Source organism: Petromyzon marinus, chromosome 38, assembly GCF_048934315.1.
Source record: "Petromyzon marinus isolate PM22_M1 ecotype Great Lakes invasive population chromosome 38, UKy_Petmar_22M1.pri1.0, whole genome shotgun sequence".
Lineage (NCBI taxonomy): Eukaryota > Metazoa > Chordata > Hyperoartia > Petromyzontiformes > Petromyzontidae > Petromyzon > Petromyzon marinus.
Genome location: NC_133704.1, coordinates 14,384,909 through 14,412,502, shown reverse-complemented (window position 1 = coordinate 14,412,502; position 27,594 = coordinate 14,384,909). Strand labels below are relative to the sequence as shown.

The 27,594-nt window shown below is 55.5% G+C and overlaps 1 protein-coding gene across 8 annotated transcripts; it reads right to left on the bottom strand.

Annotated features, from left to right (window-relative positions):
* LOC142930411 (serine/threonine-protein kinase Nek8-like) lies at positions 1 to 27,447 on the bottom strand. Of its 8 annotated transcripts, XR_012946361.1 has the most exons (16): positions 27,244 to 27,446; positions 24,755 to 24,960; positions 20,183 to 20,415; positions 18,974 to 19,105; positions 17,525 to 17,730; positions 16,809 to 16,885; positions 16,265 to 16,464; positions 15,451 to 15,598; positions 14,587 to 14,663; positions 12,849 to 12,966; positions 10,786 to 10,935; positions 9,894 to 10,063; positions 9,099 to 9,382; positions 3,784 to 3,877; positions 2,962 to 3,042; positions 1 to 24 (listed from the first exon to the last, which is right to left on the bottom strand). XR_012946361.1 is itself a non-coding variant. In XM_076072769.1 (15 exons), the coding sequence occupies exons 1-15, from the start codon at positions 27,288 to 27,290 to the stop codon at positions 3,872 to 3,874; spliced, it is 2,151 nt and encodes a 716-aa protein (XP_075928884.1). In that variant the 5' UTR covers positions 27,291 to 27,446; the 3' UTR covers positions 3,784 to 3,871. The 8 variants fall into 8 exon arrangements, 5 of the variants coding, with proteins under 5 accessions (XP_075928884.1, XP_075928883.1, XP_075928887.1 ...); XM_076072769.1 differs by lacking the exons at positions 1 to 24; positions 2,962 to 3,042 and adding an exon at positions 8,142 to 8,238; XR_012946363.1 differs by lacking the exons at positions 1 to 24; positions 2,962 to 3,042 and having other exon boundaries at positions 3,811 to 3,877; positions 9,099 to 9,257; positions 27,244 to 27,444.
* Between the last annotated feature and the right edge of the window lie 147 nt (positions 27,448 to 27,594).

The window sequence follows — 27,594 nt, the reverse complement described above, 5'->3', positions numbered from 1 at the left end:
TCGGCGCGCTCCAGCACGTTACGCCTGGCACGCCGGACACACGGGTGGACACGGGTGGACACGGGGGCACACGGAGACGAGGGCAGGGTGAGGGTGTACCGTGAGTGCCTGGTGCGGAGTGTAACCATTAACACTGGGGGAGACAAAGGCGGCCGGGCGTGGTGCTGGCCACGCCTCATCGAGGGTGCCGTGCCGGCCGTCGCTAGCAGCACTTGCCCCCAACCGTCCGTGAAGGCTACACGGGGGATCTTTGCCTTTGTTATATATCACCAGACAAGAGGCTCCTCTGGCGCTCCCTCGAGTCACGTGGAGGTGGCAGTGACAGTGACGGAGCAGTTGCTGTACCGCACCACTGTGCCGTGCAGTACAGGTGTGTGTGTGTGTGTAGTACAGGTGTGTGTGTGTGTATAGTACAGGTGTGTGTGTGTGTGCAGTACAGGTGTGTGTGTGTGTGTGTGCAGTGTGTGTGTGTGCAGTACAGGTGTGTGTGTGCAGTACAGGTGTGTGTGTAGTACAGGTGTGTGTGTGTGCAGTACAGGTGTGTGTGTGCAGTACAGGTGTGTGTGTGTGCAGTACAGGTGTGTGTGCAGTACAGGTGTGTGTGTGTAGTACAGGTGTGTGTGTGTGCAGTACAGGTGTGTGTGTGTGCAGTACAGGTGTGTGTGTGTGCAGTACAGGTGTGTGTGTGCAGTACAGGTGTGTGCGTGTGGAGTACAGGTGTGTGTGTGTGTGCAGTACAGGTGTGTGTGTGTGTGCAGTACAGGTGTGTGTGTGCGTGCAGTACAGGTGTGTGTGTGTGCGTGCAGTACAGGTGTGTGTGTGTGCGTGTGGAGTACAGGTGTGTGTGCGTGCGTGGAGTACAGGTGTGTGTGCGTGCAGTACAGGTGTGTGTGCGTGCAGTACAGGTGTGTGTGCAGTGTGTGTGTGTGCAGTAAAGGTGTTTGTGTGTCTGATGGAGGTGTGTGTGTGCAAAATGCAGGTGGGTGTGTATGTGCAGTACAGGTGTGTGTGATGTAGGTGTGTGTGATGTAGGTGTGTGTGATGGAGGTGTGTGTGTGTGATGTAGGTGTGTGCGATGTAGGTCTGTGTGTGTGTGATGGAGGCCTTAATAGGTGCTCGCTTACCATCGCTTGCATTCTACTACTGAATTTTGAAGATCACATTGACTATATTGGTAAAAAGACAAAAATAAAAATTGGTTTTCTGTATCGACACAAGCACTGCTTCCCCCCAATGTTCCGTTTGGAATTGATAAAAGCTACCATACTGCCTCTACTTGACTACTGTGACATCGTGTATAAATCAGCCTCAAGTACTGTACTGAAGAAGCTTGATTCCATCTATCACTCGGCCTTAAGATTTACATTGAACTGCCCATATAGGACTCACCACTATGATTTCTACATTGGGTCAAACTTAACATCTCGTAATGTTCGACGGCTTGTGCACCAGATCTTATTTATTCACGATGTACTTACAAAAAAATCCGCAGACTACCTACTGGATCTCCTCTCTGTTTCAAAGAACAAATTTGACCTCAGGTCTTCGCTCATTTACCAGCTTCACATTCCCTATTGGCGTACAAAAACTGCAACTTGAATCGCTACCAATGAGATCTTCTCTCAAAACTGCTCTAGAGGAGTTGTACACCCCTTGCTGCCACTGCTATTCATTGGCGTAAAATAAAATAAAATGTTTCGCTCCGGATGACGCTGCAAAGTATTATCTGTATTTTGATTTAGCGTGCTGATCTTAAAGGTGCATTGCAAAATTTGATACTCCGACTGATGCTTCTGTTGTTGTGGAGTAACTCATGCAGCCAGCTATGGCTCTAGGATTTGGTGTTACATGTTATTTACGTAGTTTATTGTAAAAATTCGGTCACAGTCCCTATGATCACTGTTACGTTGCAATTATGGCTTTATTTTTTGGTGATTTTCGAAAACGTTTTTTTGGGTTGGACATGTTTGTTTTGTTGTAGTACGGAGTTAGACTGATGGCCTTAATCTAAGTTTTATTGTGGCTGTTGTTTGACTTGCATCCCACTGGGATTTTTTTTGCACAGCGTTGGTGTACGGTGCTTTTTTTCAGGAATATTTTGCCGTTTTTGTCATGGATTTTCTGTTTGCACAGTCACATGGTCACTTTAAGATGTTTTCTTGTTCGTGTTTTAGGTTTTTTTTTGTTGTGGTTGCACCCGATTCAATAGCCGAATGGCTCACAGGGCTATACCAAAATAAATAAACTGAAAAAAACAAAAAAAACCATGTATGTATGTATATGTGCATGTATGTGTATATGTGTGTGTGTTAAACTTCCTTCGCACTGTACGTAGCCAACTGTGCTAATCGGGAGTTGCGGGGGAAGGACAACAAACTGAACACAAATCATATTCTTAGTTCTTTCGGTAAAGTCACGTTGAAGGGAAGCAACAAAATAATAAAATATATAGCAATATAAAAATAATTATATATAGTATTATTTTGTTGTTTCCCTTCAACGTGACTTTACCGAAATAACTAAGAATATGAATTACTGCAGTCACGAAAGCTTTAAATCAAAATTGAACACAAATCAGTTCTAAATAAATGAGTTTGTCAATCTCGATGATGATTTAAAAGTGCACCGCTCCAGTGCCTTCCTGGTAGGGGAGTGAAGAGCGTTCCAGATAGCCGCAGAAGCGTATCTGAAAGCGTGCAATGCAGTGACCGCACGTACAATCACACGTAGGACGACTCAGCCCCAGGTGAATACCTGGTGCGGTGTGTAAACATCGCCACTGGGGAGACAAAGGCGGTCGGGCGTGGTGCTGGCCACTCACCCCCTCGTGCGCCGTTCCGGCCTTCACAGGTGCGACTCGCTAACAGCACTTGCCCCTACAGTCTGTTAAGGCTATTTGGGGCAGCTTTGTCTTTGTGCATATATACGTGCGTGTATATATGCGTGTGTCGAATGTCTCACTTGCTGAAGTCAAACTTGGGGAACCTGATTGTGTTCTTGATGAAGACTGTGAAATTCTCAGCCCCGGCGAGCACCGGCCTCCTGGACAGACGCGGAGAGAGCGGGGACGACGCTTGCTCGTAACCACACACGAGTTCACAGAACCTCCTCGCTGGGGCTACGCATCTCCTCCACACGAGACGACACTTCGTTGAGCTATCATTTGTGGGTGGCCAGGTCGCTTCTGAAAAAAATTGTTGATAATTTAGTTTAATCCATAATGCGTTTTTTTTGGGTTAGACCACGTAAAAAGTTTAGTTTAACCAGCCGACCCCGTTAAATACTTTCCTCAATCTACGCTTACGCCTCACTGTGTCCCCGAAGCGAACGGCAGTGAAAACCCACGAGGGATCCTCTCTGTAATCCCGCTGGCAGCAGCGAAGCTTCCTGCCTGACCCCTCTGCCGAGCCGCGTGGTTATTTTGTGTGGCGGCTTTCTCGCCGCGCTCCGAACCACCAAACCCCCCCCCCGAGTTCAGTTCTCTCTCGCAGCCAACGCCAGGTGACGGGCGTCTCAACCCATCCTGGGCCTTCCCCTAGGTCTACTCAGCCTTAAATGTATACCCGGTGCGGAGTGTAAACATCACCAACCCGGGGAGAGAGACAAACCGGGCGTGGTTACTGCCCACCACCCCGCTCGTGTGTTGTGCCGGCGGCCTTCACAGGTGCTGCGACTCGCTACTAACGGGGGATCCTTGCTGTGTGTAAAGGTGTTCATGCAGCTCTCCATACAGGTGCTCATACAGGTGTTCACGCAGGTGTGTGTGTGTGAGGTGCCCCTCACCGTGGGGCCGTGGCCTTCTCCACAGGGCACCAGGCTGAGATCTCACAGGTGCGTATGCCCGGGCTGTAAGGAACACAGCGACCGGTCCTTATACCTGGCAGGCAGAGGAGGACAGGTGAGCGGCTGTCTGTGTGAACAGGTGTGAGCGTGAACAGGTGTGTGGAGAGGGTGGCCACCGCTTTCACTGCACACCGAATCCGGAGAGATTTCTGAGTGCTACGTCGATCACAGCTGTGCGGAAGTCACGTAATGTAATACATGTGTTGAGGAGTTCCCGGCGACGACTCGGAGACGGCTTGAAGGTAAGGGCTTTCGCCAAAGGTTTATTAAGTGTATTACAATAGCACAAAGGGTGGGACAACTTCCCAGGGGTTAGGGGTCCTACACTAAGTCCTGGTCCAGCCCGGCTAGCTCCGGTCTCTCTCCCTCGAGTCGGATGGGGGCACTAGCCAACCCCACCGACCGGGAAGAGCAGCACCTCCTACGGCTACCAGCGGCTTCACTCCTGACTCTCGTCGATCCCTCTCTACCCCTGGTTCCCTCTCCACCCTTCTCACTCTACCCGTTCCCACAGTGACCCCGCTTTTGTCACGGGGTCCCCCTTAAATACTAGACGAGACATGACGTCATCGAGCCCCCCAGCGTGCATGATGCCACGTTCCGTGACGTCATCGCACTGGACGGCACACATGACGTCACGTCCCCATTTTACTCCTCTACACATACAAACGTACACGACACCGGCAGCGTAAGTGCAATAAAACGGTGAAAGAGACGAAATGGAATGTTTGAGGGATGCCACACGCGAGACGCTCGGACGGCAACCGCCTGCTTTGTGATTCCCACAGCCTTCGGCAAATCCCTCACGGTCAACGTTGGCGTTCCCTTCGCCGACGTCATCACCACGTGAGGCTTCTCCACACCTTGAGCACGTGGCTCCTCGCTTGCCCCTCCCAGTTGAAGCTGCCCCCCGTGTTGAAGCTGCCCCCCGTGTTGAAGCTGCCCCCCGTGTTGAAGCTGCCCCTCTGTATTGACGCTGCCCCTTCGCGTTGAAGTTGCCCCTTCGCGTTGACCCCTTGCCCACCGGATTCTCTGCGCTCGAGAAACTCGTGGGCTGGAGGAGAGGCCGAGGAGGATGGCCTCATGGTCTCGCGAGGCTGCATCAGATCGAGACTCGGGGATAGGAAGGGGGCTTGCTTGAGGAGCTTTGCCGGAAGGGACCCCTGGGGAAGGGGGCTTGCTTGAGGGGCTTTGCCAGAAGGGACCCCTGGGGAAGGGGGCTTGCTTGAGGGGCTTTGCCAGAAGGGACCCCTGGGGAAGGGGGCTTGCTATGGGGGCTTTGCCGGAAGGGACCCCTGGGGGTTGAGCGACCCAGAGTGGATGCTGCCGTCCGGGCGTGTGCTCCCACACTTGACTTGACCGTGGCCCTTTCCAACATTTACAAAGCCCAGTTTCCGCTTGGCTGGAGACCGTTTCCATGTTCGGTCCGCTTTGCCAGTGTGGCCTTTGTGGCGTTGCAGGGCTAATGAACTACGTTTGTTGCATTGCAGGGCAAGTGAACTACGTTTGTTGCGTTGCAGGGCTAATGAACTACGTTTGTTGCGTTGCAGGGCTAATGAACTACGTTTGTTGTGTTGCAGGGCTAATGAACTACGTTTGTTGCGTTGCAGGGCAAGTGAACTACCGAAGGATGCAAGCAACAGGAAGTACCTCCTCCGACTAAACAAAGCGCGCGGTGAGTGCGGCAGGTTGCATGGGACCGGGACTTTGTTCGGCTGCGTGCCAGACCGTGCCACAGGCAACTCAGTGGCTTGGCTGTCGAGTGTGCAGGCGGTGTAACTGCACCGGAGCCCACGGGACGGGGCGGCCCAGGGAGACCTCGGTTCTCCGTGCCGACCGTCGATTCAGCGGTGTCCAGGAACGGAGCACGTGTCAACGTTCTCACCGCTTCGCAATTTTAATTAGCGTTGACCTTGTTAGAGTGTTGCAGTGTTCAGTTTGTCGTCCTTGCCCCCGCACCTCCGATTAGCACGGTCGGCTACATGCGGTGTGAAAGAAGTTCCAACGTACGCGCGGTACAACACCTGAACCCCCACCCACCACCGCACCTTCGTGAGCCCGCGCTGAGCGGCGTGGTGGAAACGGTCCTCGCGAGTTTCGACGTGGAGCCCTTAACCCAGAACAGGGGCCCGTGGCAGGGCGGCCTCCCGCCGCACGCGTCCCCGTCGATGACCTTGGCGGGTGCCGCTCGACAGACGGCACCTTGCCCCGACCTTCGCCAAGACGGGTGGAGGCTGCCTCTGATTCTCGGGCGGGCGTCGTACAGGAGCGGTCTCGATCGTCCTGCACTACTCGTCCGGCGCGAGCGACATCGTCGGGGCCTGCTTCCACGCACAGCTGTTGAGCCTCGCTCTGCCGCGCGGGGCCACCGTGGAGGTGGCCGCGGAGCACCGGGACGGCTTCCTGCAGCTGCAGAGAGGCGAGTCGTAGCGGCCCTTATGCATAGCACGTGACAGTGGGGGCACTTTATTCCAGGCAAGGCCCCACTGAGCTGTCTAGCTGTTTTTTCACAAGTGACCTGGCCACAAATGATATGTGGGCTTATCATCATGATCATCATGTGGAGATTTCTCGCAGCCAACTACTCTAAATGCGTGGTGACGTTGATTCTAAATGTGGAGGGGAAAACCGGAGGGACCCGGAGATAAATCCACGCGCAGTGACCGCGGGGAGAGACGCAGGCTCCTTGGGGCCTCGTGTCAGTGGCGTTGTCTCCGAGCTCCAGCGTGCCGCTCGCAATCAGAAGGTTGCCAATAAAAAAAATTGCCATTTAAATTTCCATACTTGGCAGTAAGTCCCGAAATTCCGAAGACTCGCTCGGTGAGAGGGATTCTCTGGGTAAATGGCAATGAACCTGAGAGGTATGGCAAAAAGAGAAGTAATAAAAAATGGTGTTGTTCGGGAAGAATGGAAGGAACCGGAAAGAGAGGAAGACCTAACAGAGCGAATCTCATGACCACAAAATAAGAGATTGGTGCCAGATAGGTGTGGCCCTGCTTGACCATACTAGCACTACATGACAGAGAGGAAAATGGGAACAAATGACGAAACGTGCAGTGGACACCCGCGGGGCTATCTGCCCCATGGTTCTTGATGATGATGACGATGCGTGAAAAAATTGGCAACCAGTTTTTTTTACCTAACCCATCGGGCGGTTGCTAAATTTCAACCTTAAGAATCTCGATGTTTACTTTGGCTCTCGTTTCGTTTGCGCAGAAATAACCGCCGGCGACCCCTGCATGTCGGCGTCTCAAGATTTCGCGACGCGCCTCTTCCCAGAGGTGCTCGCCGGGCTGCGGAGCGCCGGCTGGGCCATCTCGGCAAGCCTCCTGCAGGCCGACGAGTGGCGGGCACAGTGGCACCAGTGCCACCAGAAGGCGCAGTGACGACGTCAAGAAGGGGGATTCGCGCGACATGAGAAAAAACGATTCAATTTGGGGCATCTGTTCCCGTGGGGAGAAATGTGGGGGGCTATAGGGAGTAGGAGGAGGGGGGGCTGTGTGGGGGAGCAGGAGGGGGGGGGCTGTGTGGGGAAGCAGTAGGAGGGGGGGTTGTGTGGGGGGGAGGGGTAAACCAATGTGCCACCCGTGTAGTATGTAAGTAATGCCCCACGCACGTAAATATAAATACAAATGTATTGACAATAAAAAATCGGAACGTTTTGTTCAGTGGCACAGTGAACTGTTCGTGATTTTGTATCACATCCCGCGACATATATCCCAGCACACATTTGATCATCCTAGCCCAACCTGGGGAGGAGCGGCGGTGCAGCGGTCGGCACGCTGAGTTCGGTGAGCGGAGTTCGATTCCTGGCCGCAGGCTGATATCCGTGGCGAGGGATATCTCACCACGTGGTCCTGCCCCACGCTTCACTAACCCACATTGACCAGTGTGGGGAGGTATGGTCAAACAACCCTCAAACATCAATGGAGAGGCCTTCCAGGAGGAGTTCTAGGTATAACCAAACTTGGTAATGTTAGTGACATTGAGGCAAGCAGTTTGGCAGTTAAGAACAAAGGTCAAAATTATTAAAATCACCCAGTAACATCAACAATGGGTGGATGGTCGATCCAGAGGCATCACAATGTTCAACATTGTGAGTGGAGCTTGGGCAAGCCACCGGCACCGCCGCCGCCGCCGCCGCCGCCGCGAGGAATTTGGGCGTTGACGCAGGACCGTCGGTCACGCCGACGCCGTGCCGGCAGCGGCGGCGGTGTCAGCGGCACTGTGAGGCACAGTGCACGGAGAGCAGCGTGTTGCCGTGCCGGCTGGACACGGAGGTGACCGCGTAGGGGAACCTCTCTTGGAGCTGCACGGGCCCAGGAACGCAGGCCTCGCCGTCGGTCCGGCCCAGCCTCCCCCGCGCGGCCTTCCCCCACGTGAACACTTGCCCTCCTGGCACGAGCACACGAGAGAATCACGCACGCGCGTGAGCACGGATCTGCACAGGTTATCATTGTGCAACGAAGTTAACTCGTGGTTTTTACGACACAAACGCGAGTCATCATGCGTGAACGCGCGTTGGCGCGGCTTGCGTGAAACTAAACCGGAGAGACGCACGCACGCACGAGCGGGGGATGTTTCAGCGAGACAAGGGAGCATTGCTTGAGTGCTCATCTCCATTGCCGGTGGTGGAAATTCCCCATTCCTACAGCGGTGGGCCCAGTCTGTGCAAAAAACAACAACCTCTGACTCCACACAAAGTGTTACTTAATTTATCACCACGGGAGTGACAATATTGATGATGGGGCGTCTGAGCCAAGTGCTCTGAGCAAAGAGGCCCCCACCCCCCCAGCATAAGGTGGTCATGGTTACAGACCTTTCACCATTCAACTGCTGGATGAGAGCCTCCCCCACACCGTGAGGGTTATTTCGCACTGGTCAGTGCGTGTTGGTGAAGGCGGGGAGTGCACAGACACACACAAAGATAACAGAGATCCCCCATATTAGGCCGGCACGACAGACGAGGTGGTGGGTGGCCAGCACCACCTCATGGCAACCTAGGAGAGGCCCAGGACCGGTTGAGATAATTGTCACCGGTGTTGGTGGCCGTGAGCGGAAAATGAACTTGTGTCTCTGGGTTCGTAATGCAGCGCACTCACTACACTACTGCTACACTACTGCTCCCCACACACGCACGTTCACACGCACGTTCACACGCGCACGTTCACGTGCGCGTTCACACACACGCACGTTCACACGCGCACGTTCACACGTGCACATGGCGGCGGCAGCAGCGGCACCGTCGTCGTCACCTTCGGCGACGGCCACGGTGAAGGCGTCGCCGCACGTGACCTGCACCACCTTCACCCCGCCGAGCCCGTCCACCGGCTGCGGCGCCCGGCTGCTCGTGCGAGCTCCCCCGCCAAGCTGCCCGTGCTGGTTGCTTCCAAACGTGTAGCACGTGCCCGTGTCTGCACGACGAGACGCGGCGAGATCGGCAAAGAATTTGCCAGGGCCGGTGACCGAAGAGAGGAAGACGGGGGGGTGCAGGGACAGGACGAGACAGACGGGGGAGATGGAGGCGGAGTGAGACGCCCTACACACGAGGCAAAGAGAGACGGGACAGACGGACACACCAGAGAGAGTGCGTCCTGGTGGATTACAAACGTGCCACGACTGACCGCGTCACGACTGACGACCGAGTCCGTCACAATGGCACGAGCGCTACGTGCAGAATTGCTCAGCTCGGTATTTTGAGGACGATGCACACGACGGAGGTGAAGGAGAGCGACGAAGACAAGGCAGACGGAGATTTAAGTATCTGATCAGCACGGTTGGCTACGTACAGTGCGAAAGAATGTCGACATACATCATGTTCGCCTTTTGGCGTCGTTCCCCGGTCTGACACTGGTGAGACTATGCCCTAACGAAGGCCGTCTCTGGTGTCGGCCAAATCAGTTTCAAAGACAACGCCACGTATAATTATCAGCGCATGTTTTTGTTTGCACGTTCACAACAAGTACCGTGTGTGATTAATGCGGGAACTTGATTCCTTGCAAAAGGTTTATATTTGCTGTTCAAGCATCTGAACACAACTCGCGCCCCACCTGTGACGGCGGCGGAGTGAGCGGTGCCCAGCGCCACGTGGACCACCCGGGCACCGTCCAGCGGGCTGGACTGCACCGGCGAGAGCACCAGCGACTCCTCCGTCTGCTCCGCGGGGCACGCGGCGTCGTCGCCGTCGTGCGAGATCTTATCCAGGCCCAGTTTGTTGTACCTGCGGTTCGCGTCGGGCAGACGTAGAGGGGGCGGGGGGGGGGGCCAGGGGGGCATACGTCCCGGTGCAGTTGTCAACTCGGCCTCAAATGAGTACCTGGCATGGTGCGTAAACCATCGTCACTGGGGAGACAAAGGCGGCCGGGCGTGGCGCTGGCCACCCACCCCCTCGTGTGCCACAGTGCCGGCCTTCATAGGTGCTTGCTAACAGCTCTTGCCCCAAGTCTGTTAAGGCTACACGTGACGGGAAGGGGGGGAGATCATTTGTCTTTGTATGTAGGCGGTGGCTAGGAGATGTTAACTACCTCGCCTGGCATGCAGGAGCCTTGGGTTCGATTCCTGATGTCTGCTGCTGCTGTATATTTGCGCGTCTTTCTCTCACCGCGGTCGCGTGGATTTTTCTCCGGTTCCTGCGGGTTTTCCCTCCACATTTAGAAAAACGCGTTTAGAGTATTTGGCTCCATACATTTCTACATCGTATTAAGCCATTTTGTTACGCTATCATTTGTGGCCAGGTCACTTCTGACGAAGAGCTACATCGCTCAGTGGGCCTTACCTGGTAAAATAAAAAAATTGTTTGGTTTAATAGTTTTAGTTTCGTCCGTTGAACTTCTTTCGCACCGTACGTAGCCAATCGCGCTAATCGGAGGTGCGGGGGAAGGACGATAAACAAACCACAGAGGAGCAGTGGTAGAGAAATGAGACTTTGAACCCAGCTCGTACCGGTTGCTGCCGCAGGCCAGGAGCCTGCCGCTGGAGGTGACGTCATGGAGCAGTCGATGCCGCAGTGCGCGGTGCACGGCTCGTAGGGCGGAGGGACGGCCACCGGCTGCGGGCACAGGTGGAGCTCCTGATTGCCCAACCCGAGGCGCCCTGGGGGATTGGAGAGACACGCGCAGACGCATGGAGAGACAGAGATGCGCACGGAGAGACAGAGAGACGCACAGAGAGACAGACAGACACAGAGAGACACAGAGAGACAGAGAGACACACAGAGAGACAAAGAGACACAGAGACAGAGAGACACAGAGACGCACAGAGAGACAGAGAGACACAGAGAGACAGAGAGACACACAGAGACACACAGACAGAGAGACGCACAGAGAGACAGAGAGACACACAGAGAGACAGAGAGATGCACAGAGAGACAGAGAGACACAGAGAGACAGAGAGACGCACAGAGAGACAGAGAGATGCACAGAGACACACTGACAGAGAGCCGCACAGAGAGACAGAGAGACACACAGAGAGACAGAGAGATGCACAGAGAGACAGAGAGACACACAGAGAGACGGAGAGACGCACGAAGACGCCGAGAGATGCACACGGGGCTGAGTCCGCGTGCCGGTGTCGTTACGGAAAGTTTCGTGACATGTGTGGGTTTGTTTATTATAAATAAGCATTCATATTGAACTACAACTGACTTTTTTATTGTACCAGGCCCACTGAACTATATAGCGTCTTTGGCAGAAGTAACCTGGCCTATCACAAATGATAGCTCAACGATGTGGCTTGTCGTCATGTGGACATTTATAGCAGCAGCCAAATACTTTGAAATGCGTGGCGATGTTGATTATAAATGGGGAGCGAAAATCCGGAGGACCCGGAGAAAAATCAACACGACCACGGGCAGAGAGAGAGAGACGCAAAATCCAAATATACAGCAGCAGCAGGCGTCAGGGTTGGGATCGAACCCATGACCTCCTGCATACCAGGTGGGGGAGTTAACATCTCCTAGCCACTGTGGCACCCTACTTTGACGCCGGCAGCATTGCGGAACGTAACAAAGAATCGCTTCTTCGCATGTCTCGTGCGGCAACGCAATCCGTCGTGCGCGGAGGGAACGGCCCACGGAAGCGGACACTACAGAGCTGCCTCAGATTGGCTTCAAAGCAAAGGGAGTTCATGACATTGTGGCAATTTTTCTGCCAAAAGTGAGCAGCGATCGCCTCCATTCCTTCCCATCAGTGGCACCCGTCGGGGTGCAGAGCAAGTGACAAAAACAAACACAAGAGGTATTGTGGGTAGAGGGCGGGGTAATCAGGCGACGGGGGCGCGCACGAGCCGTCCCTGCCCCCGTGGGAAGGTGCCACGCGTAACGGACGACGGCAACGCGTGCGGAGGGCGGCACCGACGAGGAATTGCACGCGCCCACCGTGCGCATGAGAAAACTCAACGTATAGGCCTCGGCCCCCGTGGTTCCGTTGAAGAGTGGGGAGCTGTGCGGCGCGGCGTGCCGGGCGGACTGGTCGCCGTGCACGTGCCGGAGGAGGGGATGCAAAGCGGCTCTGTGGCAATGCGGGGGCTGACATCCACCCGAGGAACAACATCTCTACTTGGCTATATCTACGTCGTTAATGCATCCGGTGTTTTGGCTGTGGGAAGTCGCGTGAAATAGCGTTCGCTAAATAACAAAATTGTTCAAAGTTGAAGAGCGATGATGCCATCGGTGGACGACGCAGGAAGTGAGACGAGCGAATAATAAAAGCCGGGAAAAAAAACGAGACCCCCATTTGTCGTTCCACTGCTGGATGAGCGCCTCGCCAACGCCGAGAGGGGTGGTGGTAATAGTGGGGGTTATTGAGTATTTGGGCTGATATACATTGCCGCGTCATAATGATAATCCACTTTGTTGAGCTATCACATTTGTGGCGATGATGAAGTTGTGATAGCTAGGTCAGCTTCTGAAAAAACAGCTACATAGCTCAGTGGGGGGGCCTTACCTGGTAAAACTGAAAGAAAACCAGTTTACGAGTTCAGTTTTCGTGGGAGGTTGGAAGTCTTACCGTTGTCTCCTCTGCCCCAGGCAAACACCTCTTGCTCATTGCTCACCGCCAGGACGTGCGACATCCCGCAGGACATCTGGGTAATCTCGTAGCCCAGCAGCGCTTCCACAATCTTGGGCTGCCAACGACACAAAGAGTAATACCAAGAGCATTCGCTCGCACCCCACGTCACGTGTGTGTGTGTGTGCAGAGCTTCTATCGCACCATGACGTAGTGATGCGAGCGCTGATGTACGCTACGGCGGCGCTGACGCGGCGATGGAGCGGCGATGGCGATGACGAAGTTGGCTCCAGTCTCCTCGTCAGTCATCGTCGTCGGACTTGGACGACGAGGGGGTGCTCAACGCCTCCTCCTCCTCTATCTCCTCATAATCCTTCTACCTCCTCATCGGAGCCCTCACTACCGCTGCCCCACCCCCCCCCCCCCCCCTCTCTCGTTGAGAGGCGCCGGGAGGAGGAACCACAGCCATGCGGTGTGAAGCCGATGTCAAGTCCCCCCCCTTCACACCAGAGCTCTGCCATCCCCTACATATGAAGGTGTCACTGGTCAATGAGCGAATGTTCATTATACACGTGGGAGCGAGGGGGGCAACACGATCACACGCGTCCGCACAGCGCTCGCTCAGCTCCATTGGCTTCCGGTTGCCGAACGAAAGCGTCGTTGTAAGTTGGCACCCATTACACACCAAGCGCTCGCCACAAATTAACCACCACACCTCACCGATCTCGTCAAGGAGCATAAACCACCATCAGCACGCCAACTCCGCTCATCCTCGCAGAGGCGGCGGCGGCTTCTGGCTGGCCATGGAACAAAGACGTCGGTGGTCGTCGCATCGCGCGCGGCGCTTTCAGACGCGCTTCTTCTGCGGACGTCTGGAACGTTCTTCCTTCCGACATTAGTAAGCGCACTGAGCGCTACGCACTTTTAAATCATCATCTAGATCAACAAACTAATTTCTTTAGAACTGCTTTTTGTGTTTAGTTTGTTGCCTTTCCCCCGCACCTCCAATTAGCCACGGTGGGGTAAGTACGGTGCGAAAGAAGTTCAACACACACCCGCACAGACGGAAGAGGTGGAGCCCACATTTGCTGAGCCGCCTTCTGACGAGGCACGGTTCTCGACACCTCGACACCCACGGGAAGGGAGTTCACAACATTTGGGCGATCCGCCAAACGTCGGCCCGAAGACCAGGAACTGGTTCCCGGCAAATGTTCAGGATCCATCCCCGAGCCTGAGCCAGTTCTTGCAACAGACGTAAAACGGCGCTGTTATTCCAGGTGGGCGAACTCCGTGCCGTCGGCACGCACTTGTCATGGGCCGGACCCAATAGGAGTGGTCCCATAAGAGTGCACAAAAACACCGTAACAGAGGTTTATTTTTTGGGTTAGGTCGCGTAAATATGAACGTGGTGTCGTTACACCCGCCACCACCCGCCACCACCCGCCACGGCCAATGAGTAAGGTTTGTCACGTCAACCAAGCATGGTGACACAGCCCGATGATGCTGGTGGTAATTATCAGCGAAACGTCACGGTACTCAAATTGTAAATGTTGTAGTGGGTTTACTCTCCAACACACTGGGCGTCCTGGACTAGCCACTCATTGTCATCCCATCATCTCGTCCACTGACGTCATCTTTCCAATCTCATCCCATCGCCGTAACAAATCCCATCATCCCATCCCATTTCTCTCAACCCATTATCCCATCATCATCATCATCCCACGATGCCCCACGGTACCTGTGCGACGTCGCTGTAGCTGCCGTGGCCAAGGCAGCCGCTGCTGCCGCTGCCGTAGGTCATGAGGATCCCCCTGTCTGGAAACAACGACACAGAAGGCCCGGGTTCGCACGGTGACAAGATGCAAAAGCTCGCAAGGGCACGAGACAACAACAACGACGACAACAACAACAACAACCAGCATCACTGCCTATGAAGGCCGGCACTGTGACACACGAGGGGGTGGGTGGCCAGCACCACGGCCGGCCACCTTTGTCTCCCCAGCGGCGATGTTTACTACACACCGCACCAGGTACTCATTTGAGGCTAAGTCGAACTAGGGGAGGCCTAGGACCAGTTCAGATAATCGTCACTGGTGGTGGCCGTGAGCAGGAATCGAACTCGGGTCGCCGGGTCCGCAGTGCAGTGTAGCGCTAACCGCTACGCTACCGCTCCCCACGCACACATTGACACACACGAACACACACTGACACACACGAACACACACTGACACACACGAGCACACAATGACACACGCGAACACACACGAGCACACACACGAACACACACACGAACACACACATGCACACACTGACACACACGAACACACACGACACACACGAGCACACAAACGAACACACACGAGCGCACACACAGGGACACACAGGGGGACACACGAACACACACGAACACACATGAACACACACGAACACACAGGGACACACACGAAAACACACGAACACACACGAACACACACATGAACACACACGAACACACGGTGACACACAGGGACACACAGGGACACACACACGGATACACACGGGGACACACATGAAGACACACATGAAGACACACATGAAGACACACATGAACACACACGCGGACCGGTGAGGCATGCGGTGAAGAGGTCGCCGCAGGAGACGTGCTGAATGGTGACCCCGGACTGGCCCTCCAGGAAGCGCGACACGAGCTGGGGCTGGACGCTGCCAACCGAGCCGGGGAGGGCAGCGTCGCCCACCGTGCCCGGAGAGGCCTGCACGCACGCAGACCGCGGGGCAGCGGGGAGTGGGCAGCGGGGAATGGGGAGTGGGCAGGGTGCAGCGGGCAGGGTGCAGCGGGCAGGGTGCAGCAGGTAGCAGACAGTGGGGAGGATGGAAGAGCTGAGTGACACGGTGCTCACAGCGATCCACTCTTAGGGTGGAGAGACTCGGCTCATGATCATCGTCGTCGTCATCAGCCTTATCACTGTTAACGTCATCGGGGTCATCGCCATCATCACAATCATCACCATTATTAAATCATCACCATCTTCGGCATCGTCACAATCACCAAAATCATCATCATCGCCATCATCATCGCCATCATCACAATCATCACCATCATCACCATCATCGCCATCATCATCATCGCCATCATCATAATAAAGATGAAGAAGCCTGGCGTGAAGCTGTGTGACCCCACGTTTCCGGGTCGTCCCGCGCGGGCGTGAATAAATATTGTGATTGCGACACCTCGTTCTGCACAGAGACAGCTGCAACCGGGGCCCCCAGCCCCCCACCCACGGGGAGCAACTGCAGCAGAGCGCCTTGATGACGACGATGACGACGACGACGACGACGATGCGATGGCGAGGCACGCGGAGGTGCTCTGGACAATTCAAGCAAGCTTAAGTCTTCGGTGAGTTCCACGTTGTGCTCACCTCCCAGACGATGAGCCTGCCGCTGCGCGTGACGCCGGCCCTCTGCGTGCGCCCCACCGCCACCTGCAGCACCTCCGTGTTGGGCATGGCCAGCTTGACGGGCGCCAGCGTCCCGCTGCCCCACATGTAGACGGAGGAGAGCGGCGGGGGGGCAGCCCCTGCCCTGCCGGTGCTCCCGGCCGGCGCTCCGTCCCCGGACACTGGCGCCGTCGGCCGGGACGCGGAGACGGAGGGGGAGATTTGATTGGTTGCTCGCACCCAGACCAGTCCGGGTTGCTCACGACGTTACTCACGACGCGTAAAAATATAAACGTTGTGTCGTTCAACCCGCCACCGCCCGACACGGCCAACCGGTAAGGGTTGTCACGTACGCAGAACGTGCCAATTCGTCACGAGTGCGGCACTAGCCGGTCGTGTGCTGGAGAGCCAAGCCACAACGCAACATTCATCCCAGGGCCTTGCAATAATCTTGAGCCAATCGGCTCCCGCACAGAGGGGGCGAAGGGAGTGCGGTTGAACGATGGGCGAGCGTGAAGATACTCACGCGGGAAGCGGGGGCGACACACTTGCCTCGCCCTGCCCTGTGCGTCCAGCGACAGCAGCATCATCGGCTTTTCCATCCTGCAATCGACATCGCCAGTACGATTTAAATAAAAACAATTTTTTTTTACAAATACAAAAAAACCCGTGACCAAAACTAACGGAGAGGGAGGAGCAATCGCGTGGTGACGACGGTTCCCGTGCGCAGGAAACCCGCTTGGGGAGCCTTCGTCCAGCAGTGGATTGATCATGGCTAATGATGGTGACGATGACGACGACAAATCCTATTCCTTAACATGGGAGCTGGATGGGAGTGAACGGGGAGGCGAGGAGGGGGAGATGACTGAACGTGGTGGAGGGCGCCACGGTGGCTGGGAGATGTTAACGAACACACCTGCTGTACAGATCTTCTTTCTCAGAAGCTTCCTGGATATCACAAATGATAGCTCAACAAAGTGGCTTATCGTCAAGTAGACATTTCTAGCAGCCAAATACTCCAAACGCGCGGTGATGTTGATTCTAAATGTGGAGGGTAAAAGCCGGAGGACCCGGAGAAAAATCCACGGGACCACGGGGAGAGGGAGAGACACGCAAACTCCAAATATACAGCAGCAGCAGGCGTCAGGGTCGGGATCGAACCCACGACCTCCTGTCTATCAGGCGAGGTAGTCAACATCTCCTAGCCACGGTGGATCGAGCTCGGGCTCGCCGGACACAAACCTGGCGGGCACCCGGCCGATGTCCATGTAGAGGCGGATCATGGCGCTCATGCACACGGGGTGAGACAGCACCTCGCTCAGCTGCGGCCTCTTGCTGGGGTCCAGGTTGAGCAGGCTGACCACCAGCTGGCGCAGCTCCCCGCTGTAGCGGTCCGAGACGGGGGCGAAGTTGCCACTCATGATCTTCAGCACCAGCGCCGGCAGATTCTGCCGGCAGAGCGGCGCCCCCGCCGGCCACGTAAGCGCCGGACGACTCTGACCCCCCCACTCCGTGTACCCCCCACACCTTGTACCCCCCACACCTTGTACCCCCCCACCTTGTACCCCCCCACTCCTTGTACCCCCCCACCTTGTACCCCCCCACCTTGTACCCCCCACACCTTGTACCCCCCCACACCTTGTACCCCCCCACCTTGTACCCCCCCACTCCTTGTACCCCCCCACCTTGTACCCCCCCACTCCTTGTACCCCCCCACACCTTGTACCCCCCCACACCTTGTACCCCCCCACACCTTGTACCCCCCCACCTTGTACCCCCCCACTCCTTGTACCTCCCACACCTTGTACCCCCCCACACCTTGTACCCCCCCACACCTTGTACCCCCCACACCTTGTACCCCCCCACCTTGTACCCCCCCACTCCTTGTACCCCCCCACTCCTTGTACCCCCCCACCTTGTACCCCCCCACCTTGTACCCCCCACACCTTGTACCCCCCCACACCTTGTACCCCCCACACCTTGTACCCCCCCACACCTTGTACCCCCCCACTCCTTGTACCCCCCCACCTTGTACCCCCCCACTCCTTGTACCCCCCCACTCCTTGTACCCCCCCACCTTGTACCCCCCCACCTTGTACCCCCCCCACCTTGTACCCCCACACCTTGTACCCCCCCACCTTGTACCCCCCCACCTTGTACCCCCCCACCTTGTACCCCCCCACACCTTGTACCCCCCCACCTTGTACCCCCCCACCTTGTACCCCCCCACCTTGTACCCCCCACCTTGTATCCGCTCGTGCGTCCGAGCCGCTCCCAGCGTGGGAGGTCGGCACGGCACCGCGTGGCTTTTCCCACCGGCTGATAACCAGAAACCGAGCCGTGCCACGATGCAACGACGTCCCGCGCCCGTCAACAAAGCTTGCTTGCTCTTTCCACACTCCGGTGTGCGGACACAAACCCAAATCGGTGTGGCGCATTCGTCCGCGACAACTCAACTCGCTCGGCTCCGTCGCGTGGCGGAGGGCATAGCTCAAAATGTTGGCTTGAACCTACGCGGCGATACAACCTCCGATGAGCACGGTTGGCTACGTACGGCGCGAAAGAAGTTCAACGTACGTACACACGCGCGCACGTACAAGAGAGGCGAACGATGACTCGCTTCCGAACTCGTTACCAAACGAACGCGCGGAGGGGACACGTCGGGGGGGGGGGGGGAGCCGGGTGGCTCACCTCGGCCTCGAACGCCCTCTTGAGGCTCGCCAGCTCGTACAGGATGCAGCCCAGGGCCCATATGTCACTCTTCTGGTTGTAGGGTTTACCCTCGCACAGCTCCGGGGAGATGTAGCACGGGGTGCCCACCACCTGCAGGCCAACGAATCACCCACGGGTTAAAGGCAGTTGGCTAACACAGCCAATTACTTACTTGGCTATCACAAATGATAGGTCAACAAAGTGGCTTATCACGTGGAAATGTATAGCAGCAGCCAAACTCTATAAACGCGTGGTGATGTTGCTTCTAAATGTGGAGGGAAAACCAGAGGACCCAGAGAATAATCCATGCGGCCATGGGGAGAACGTGCAAACTTCAAATATACAGCAGTAGGAGTCAGGGTCGGGAACGAACCCACGACCTCCTGCATACCAGGCGAGGTAGTTAACATCTCCTAGCCACCGTGGCGCCCCGAGAGAAACCAGATAAGATGGGCCAAGACCATGGAGGGCATAAAAAACCGTGCTCGCTACAATTTCTGAATAGTTATCATAATTATAATTCCGCCTTTCCAAACTCTGTCATTTAAATTTTTTTTAAAGTTATTATTACGAGCAACAACATTGGAGCGAGCACGCATATTCCACTTGTTGCAAGAATTAATTCTCCATTTGAGCCCGGCGGCTGCCCTGGTGAGTACAAGTGTGTGTACGGATCGTGGATACGCACCCGTCTGCGGACGTCAAAGATCCTGCGAGGTTATTTAAAAAAAAAACAGAACGCCACACGTGTGTGCGGTGACGTCACGGTCAAAATGGGATAACACGGCTCGCACGTGAGACTCCACGAGGAACGACGCCGCAGAATCAGACCGGGGGGGGGGGCGAGAATTGCTGCATGATTTTACTTTTATTATAATTTCTCCAAGTGGACGCGGGCCGCCTGGCGTGCGATGGGTACAGCCCATTGGGCTCCGTGCATTGAGCCCCCTTTGTCCACGTACCGCACGGACACGGCCAACGCCTCGTCCCTTACCCACCAGTCGCCAGATCGACCCTCCGGCCACGTGACTCGGTGGGGGTGCGACCGTTGACGATTCCTTCCTCACATCGCCGATGGAGGACGATCGATGATGACGATTTCACCCCCCCACCCCACCCACCCACCCACCCACCTCTTCCTCACCGGGAAGCGAACCGGAACGATTCCGACGCGCCGCGGCCGCTCACCGTGTACGCCTTGCTCTTGCTGCTCAGGATCTTGGAGATGCCGAAGTCGCCGATCTTGACGACCGTCTGCCGCTTGTCCAGCAGGATGTTGTGCGTCTTAAGGTCGCGGTGCAGGATGTGGTTCGAGTGGACGTGGTGCAGCGCCAGGGCGATCTGCACGAAGAAGTGCAGGATGGTGTCCTCGTCCAGCAGCGAGCCGCCCCGCTTCTGGATGTACTCGGCGAGGGTGCCCCCTGCGCCCCGCCACCACGGAGACAAAGGTTCCCCACCGCGTACGAATGTAGTACGAATGTAGTACGTATGTTGTACGTATGTTGTACGTATGTCGTGTGTGGGGAGCGGTAGAGCAGCGGTTAGCTACGAACCCGGGTGACCCAAGTTCGATTCTCGCTCACGGCCACCAACAGCAGTGCCAAAATATCTTAACCGGTCCTGGGCCTCCCCCAGGTCGACTCGGCCTCAAATGAGTACCTGGTGCGGTGTGTAGTAAACATCGCCACTGGGGAGGCAAAGGCGGTCGGGCGTGGTGCTGGCCACCCACCCCCTCGTGTGCCGTGCCGACCTTCATAGGTGCTACTCGCTAACAGCACTTGCCCTAACAGTCTGTGCAGGCTATACAGGGGAAATTTGTCTTTGTTGTCTGCTGTGTGTTTGTTGTATGTTGAACTTCTTTCGCACCGTACGTAGCCAACCGTGCGAATTGGAGGTGTGAGGGAAAGACAACAACCTCAACACAACAAGCAGTTCTAAAGATAAAAGAGTTACCAATGTAGTATAGTGGTGTAGTGTAATATATAGCATTGTGTACACCATGGAAGTCCAGTTTACACTGGAAGTCCAGTTTCCCATGGGAATACATTCCATTCTAGATTTAAAGTTTCGTGACTGCAAGGATCCATACTCTTTGGTTCTATTCGGTTGTTTTTTACGTGACTTTACCGAATAGAACCAAAGAGCATGGGAATACAGTTTACCATGGGAATACAGTTCACAGTGGGAGTCCAGTTTACCATGGAAGTCTAGTTTACCATGGGAATCCAGTTTACCATGAAAGTCCAGTTTACCATGGGCACGGGTGGGCAACCTGGGGCTCCTTAAAGGACATGCGCTTAGTGAGGACGTTATTTATTTATGAATGACCACTGCCATCTCGTATTCACCACCACCACCACCACCACAGTGCGTTGTGTGGCTCCTGAAACATTGACATTTGTTTGACCGAATTCGAAAACAATGGCTCCTCTTGTTGTTGTTGTGGTTGTTGTTGTGGTTGTTGTTGTTGTTGTGGTTGTTGTGGTCGTTGTTGTTTTGGCGGCGCGAGCAACCCGCCGCAGGGCTGCACTGCTCCGCTGGGATCTACGTGCCCTGCACGGGGAGCAGGCAGTCCCCCTTCCTGAACACCCTTCCATTCCTCTCTCAAAACCTCACCTCCTCTTCTCCGTTACCGCCCAAACCTCTTCCTCCCTCCCCTCCACTCCTCCCCGTCCCTCCCCTTCACCCTTCCGCGACCCCCAAGCACCCCGCTAATGGCTGCCACTCCTTTCCTCAATCCTCAACTCACCCCCCCCGGGCCATCTTTAAAGCCGTTCCATTCTGTCACCGTCCATCCACAAGCTCGGGCCAAGCGCCGTGAGCGAAGGCGCTCTCCACGCAAATAAATTAGCGTAGATGATGTGCAACTTTCTTTGCAGACGGGATATGCTCAGAAAACAACGTTGAACATTCAAATTCCTCACACCCTGGTCTACAAATCACTTCGTGGTCTTGCCCCACCGTATCGTGCCATGCTTGTGTCCATCGATGTTGTCGCCTTCTCGCCCTCCCACGTGCTCAATCCACGTTGTCTCTCTCTGTTCCTCCTCCTGGTGCTCAATCCACGTTGTCTCTCTCTCTGTTCCTCCTCCTGGTGCTCAATCCACGTTGTCTCTCTCTCTGTTCCTCCTCCTCCTGGTGCTCAATCCACGCCGTCTCTCTCTCTGTTCCTCCTCCTGGTGCTCAATCCACGCCGTCTCTCTCTCTGTTCCTCCTCCTGGTGCTCAATCCACGCCGTCTCTCTGTTCCTCCTCTTGGTGCTCAATCCACGTTGTCTCTCTCTGTTCCTTCTCCTGGTGCTCAATCCACGCCGTCTCTCTCTGTTCCTCCTCCTGGTGCTCAATCCACGCCGTCTCTCTCTCTGTTCCTCCTCCTGGTGCTCAATCCACGCCGTCTCTCTGTTCCTCCTCCTGGTGCTCAATCCACGCCGTCTCTCTGTTCCTCCTCCTGGTGCTCAATCCACGTTGTCTCTCTCTGTTCCTCCTCCTGGTGCTCAATCCACGTTGTCTCTCTCTCTGTTCCTCCTCCTGGTGCTCAATCCACATTGTCTCTCTCTGTTCCTTCTCCTGGTGCTCAATCCACGCCGTCTCTCTCTCTGTTCCTCCTCCTGGTGCTCAATCCACGTTGTCTCTCTCTGTTCCTCCTCCTGGTGCCCAATCCACGCCGTCTCTCTCTCTGTTCCTCCTCCTCCTGGTGCTCAATCCACGCCGTCCCTCTCTCTGTTCCTCCTCCTGGTGCTCAATCCACGTTGTCTCTCTCTGTTCCTCCTCCTGGTGCTCAATCCACGTTGTCTCTCTCTCTGTTCCTCCTCCTGGTGCTCAATCCACGTTGTCTCTCTCTCTGTTCCTCCTCCTCCTGGTGCTCAATCCACGCCGTCTCTCTCTCTGTTCCTCCTCCTGGTGCTCAATCCACGCCGTCTCTCTGTTCCTCCTCCTGGTGCTCAATCCACGCCGTCTCTCTGTTCCTCCTCCTGGTGCTCAATCCACGTTGTCTCTCTCTGTTCCTCCTCCTGGTGCTCAATCCACGTTGTCTCTCTCTCTGTTCCTCCTCCTGGTGCTCAATCCACATTGTCTCTCTCTGTTCCTTCTCCTGGTGCTCAATCCACGCCGTCTCTCTCTCTGTTCCTCCTCCTGGTGCTCAATCCACGTTGTCTCTCTCTGTTCCTCCTCCTGGTGCCCAATCCACGCCGTCTCTCTCTCTGTTCCTCCTCCTCCTGGTGCTCAATCCACGCCGTCCCTCTCTCTGTTCCTCCTCCTGGTGCTCAATCCACGTTGTCTCTCTCTGTTCCTCCTCCTGGTGCTCAATCCACGTTGTCTCTCTCTCTGTTCCTCCTCCTGGTGCTCAATCCACGCCGTCTCTCTGTTCCTCCTCTTGGTGCTCAATCCACGTTGTCTCTCTCTGTTCCTTCTCCTGGTGCTCAATCCACGCCGTCTCTCTGTTCCTCCTCCTAGTGCTCAATCCACGCCGTCTCTCTCTCTGTTCCTCCTCCTGGTGCTCAATCCACGCCGTCTCTCTGTTCCTCCTCCTGGTGCTCAATCCACGCCGTCTCTCTGTTCCTCCTCCTGGTGCTCAATACACGTTGTCTCTCTCTGTTCCTCCTCCTGGTGCTCAATCCACGTTGTCTCTCTCTCTGTTCCTCCTCCTGGTGCTCAATCCACATTGTCTCTCTCTGTTCCTTCTCCTGGTGCTCAATCCACGCCGTCTCTCTCTCTGTTCCTCCTCCTGGTGCTCAATCCACGTTGTCTCTCTCTGTTCCTCCTCCTGGTGCCCAATCCACGCCGTCTCTCTCTGTTCCTCCTCCTCCTGGTGCTCAATCCACGCCGTCCCTCTCTCTGTTCCTCCTCCTGGTGCTCAATCCACGTTGTCTCTCTCTGTTCCTCCTCCTGGTGCTCAATCCACGCCGTCTCTCTGTTCCTCCTCCTGGTGCTCAATCCACGTTGTCTCTCTCTGTTCCTCCTCCTGGTGCTCAATCCACGTTGTCTCTCTCTCTGTTCCTCCTCCTGGTGCTCAATCCACATTGTCTCTCTCTGTTCCTTCTCCTGGTGCTCAATCCACGCCGTCTCTCTCTCTGTTCCTCCTCCTGGTGCTCAATCCACGTTGTCTCTCTCTGTTCCTCCTCCTGGTGCCCAATCCACGCCGTCTCTCTCTCTGTTCCTCCTCCTCCTGGTGCTCAATCCACGCCGTCCCTCTCTCTGTTCCTCCTCCTGGTGCTCAATCCACGTTGTCTCTCTCTGTTCCTCCTCCTGGTGCTCAATCCACGCCGTCTCTCTCTCTTCTCGCCCTCCCCTTCCCTAGAACAAACCTTCCCCTCCACATCAAGCGGTCACCTTCTCTCACTAAGTTTCCGCTCCTCACTCACTGTTACCCCGAGCTCACCCCACGACCCCACCCTTAATCTCCCCCTCATAACCACCACCGTTACCGTTCCCTCTTCACATTCTCATTACACGGCTACCACTCAGTAACCCCATTCATTAGATCCATTCATCATCAATTCCGTTTCCACCGATTCCAGCAATCGCGGATTCGCCCCCATCGCTTCCACTCATCTATTTCACTCAGCGCCACCGTCACACCAAACGTTGTGCCGCTGTTACTTCCTTGCAAAGCTCCGGCGTGTAAAGGCGCTATCCAAATTATTTTACGATAAAATCTAACTTGCGTGTCAGACTACCCACAAACAATCACAGCGACGACGACAACAACAACAACAAACACTACCAACAGTACCACGGCGTCGCCACGACAACAAGGCCTCACCGGGCGCGTACTCCATGGCGATCATGAGGGCTTTGTCCGCCAGGAAGTTCTCAAAGTACTTGATGACGTTGGGGTGGCTGAGCAGCTTGAGGACCTGGCACTCGTTCTGCGCCGCCTGCCGCTCGTCACGGCTCATCTGCTCCACGGGGATCTGCTTGAGTATCACCTGCTTGGACTCGTCCCTCCGCAAGCACAGGTGGACGATCCTGGGACGGTGGGGCGGGGGAGTGGAGAGGAGGGGGAAGGAGGCGGGGGGAGGAGGTAGGAGGGAGGAGGAGGAGGGGCAGGAGGAAGAGGCAGGAGGAAGAGGCAGGAGGAAGGACGGGATAGGAGGGAGGAGGAGGAGGGGGACACAAGAGCATGCCGGGGGTGACGCAGGGCCGGACCGAGCTGAGATTTAAAACTTTCGTGCCTGCTGGAATTCATTTTCTTGGTTCCTTCGGTAAAGTCACGGGGATAGAAAACAAAAAGATAAAAGCAAAAACCCCACGACGTTTCAGGTCGCAACACAAGCAGTCTTCATCCGCCTGATGCAGACTGCTTGTGTTGCTACTTATTATTATTATTACTACTTCATCCGCCTGATGCAGACCGCTTGTGTTGCTACTTTTTATTATTACTACTACTTCATCCGCCTGTTGTTGTCAAGGAGCGTCACGAACAGGCAGCGTCACATGGCGCTCCGCTCGTCACCCTCGCAGCAGCGGCTTCTGGCTGCTAAGCAACGTCCCGCGGCGCTTTCAGATGCGCGACTTCTGCAGCCGTCTGGAACGCTCTCGCGTCCGACGTGAGGAAGAAGCCACTGGGCGCTGCGATGCATTTTTATAGAGCAGCTTCCACGAGCAGCTTCCACGAAGCCGTTCGTGGTCCACCATAAACCGCAGCCACTGCACAAACCATGGCAGCAGTAGATGCGGTTACCCCTGATGATGCACAAATGGATACGATTACAAACTCCCTCCAGTAGCGGTGGCGCCTGTGGTCATCCGGAGCAGAGGCCGTGGTACAGCGCGTGACGACGCAACGCCCCTAGCCACCGAGGAGAGATCATCACGGCGACGACGACGATGATGCTGCTGCACGACCACTCCACCACTACTCAGCTACTCACGACGCGGCGACACAGCAACCAGAGCGAACACAGCAACCAGAGCGACTACAGCAACCAGAGCGACCATAGCAACCAGAGCGACCATAGCAACCAGAGCAACCATAGCAACCAGAGCAACCATAGCAACCAGAGCAACCATAGCAACCAGAGCAACCATAGCAACCAGAGCGAACACAGCAACCAGAGCAACCATAGCAACCAGAGCGAACACAGCAACCAGAGCGAACATAGCAACCAGAGCAACCATATCAACCAGAGCAACCATAGCAACCAGAGCAACCATAGCAACCAGAGCAACCATAGCAACCAGAGCGAACACAGCAACCAGAGCGAACACAGCAACCAGAGCAACCATAGCAACCAGAGCGAACACAGCAACCAGAGCAACCATAGCAACCAGAGCGAACACAGCAACCAGAGCGACCATAGCAACCAGAGCGAACACAGCAACCAGAGCGAACACAACAACCAGAGCAACCATAGCAACCAGAGCAACCATAGCAACCAGAGCGAACACAGCAACCAGAGCGACCATAGCAACCAGAGCGACCATAGCAACCAGAGCAACCATAGCAACCAGAGCGACCATAGCAACCAGAGAGGCACCGCTAGCTCACACCACATACCTGTAACCAACCCTAACGTCGACTCGCTCTCGTACGCACATTACTCACTCACACACTCACACACACACTCACACACATACACACACACTCACTCACACACTCACTCACACACTCACTCAAACACTCACACACACACTCACACACATACACACACACATACATACACACACACTCACATACACACACTCACATACTCACTCACATACTCACACACTCACTCACACACATACACACACACTCACTCACACACTCACACACATACACACACACACAAACTCACATACACACTCACTCACACACTCACACACATACACACACTCACACACATACTCACATACACACTCACACACTCACTCACACACATATACACACACATACTCACACACTTACACACACACTCAACAACAACAACCGCCATTCGCCACTAAGTGGCGATGACGTCACCACGACGCTTGTGCCAGGCTATGTGCACCTTGAGGCCACGTGAAGTGTCCAACGCCCGCTGGCAGGAGGTCACGGGGCAGACCCAGGTGCCACGGGTCGGCTGACTCAGTCACTCACACACTCACATACACACATACACACACACTCACATACTCACACACATACTCACTCACACATACACACACACATACTCACTCACACACACATACACACACACTCACATACTCACACACACTCACTCACATACTCACACACTCATTCACATACTCACACACTCACATACTCACACTCACAAGTCGCTCACTCACCCGAAGGCTCCTCTGCCTACGACTTTTATTTTCTCGTATTTATCCATCGCGGAGTCGAGCAGAGACAGCGAGGAGAGAGGAGGGAGCCGAGAGGGAGCCAGGAGGGAGGAGGGAGGGACGAGGGAGCCAGGAGGAGGGAGCGAGGATTTTGGTTCTCTCGCGACCACGGCCGCCTGCTCGCACGCCACTTCCGGGTAGGTGAGCTGGTCACGTGACGTCTCCACGGGGGAGGAGGGAAGGTGAGGAGGGAGGGGGAGGGAGGTGAGGAGGGGGGGGAGGTGAGGAGGGGGGGGGGAGGTGAGGAGGGGGGGGGGAGGTGAGGAGGGAGGGGGAGGGAGGTGAGGAGGGAGA

What these genes read in the sequence shown, in the direction of transcription:
- LOC142930411 (XM_076072768.1), bottom strand. Translation starts at nt 27,290, where the DNA reads ATGGATAAATACGAGAAAATAAAAGTCGTAGGCAGAGGAGCCTTCGG. An exon ending in GCAAGAGCAAGGCGTACACG is followed by an intron (nt 19,106 to 20,182) that starts GTGAGCGGCCGC and finishes GTTGGCCTGCAG; the next exon opens with GTGGTGGGCACCCCGTGCTA. An exon ending in GCTACAGCGACGTCGCACAG is followed by an intron (nt 12,967 to 14,586) that starts GTACCGTGGGGC and finishes TGTCGTTGGCAG; the next exon opens with CCCAAGATTGTGGAAGCGCT.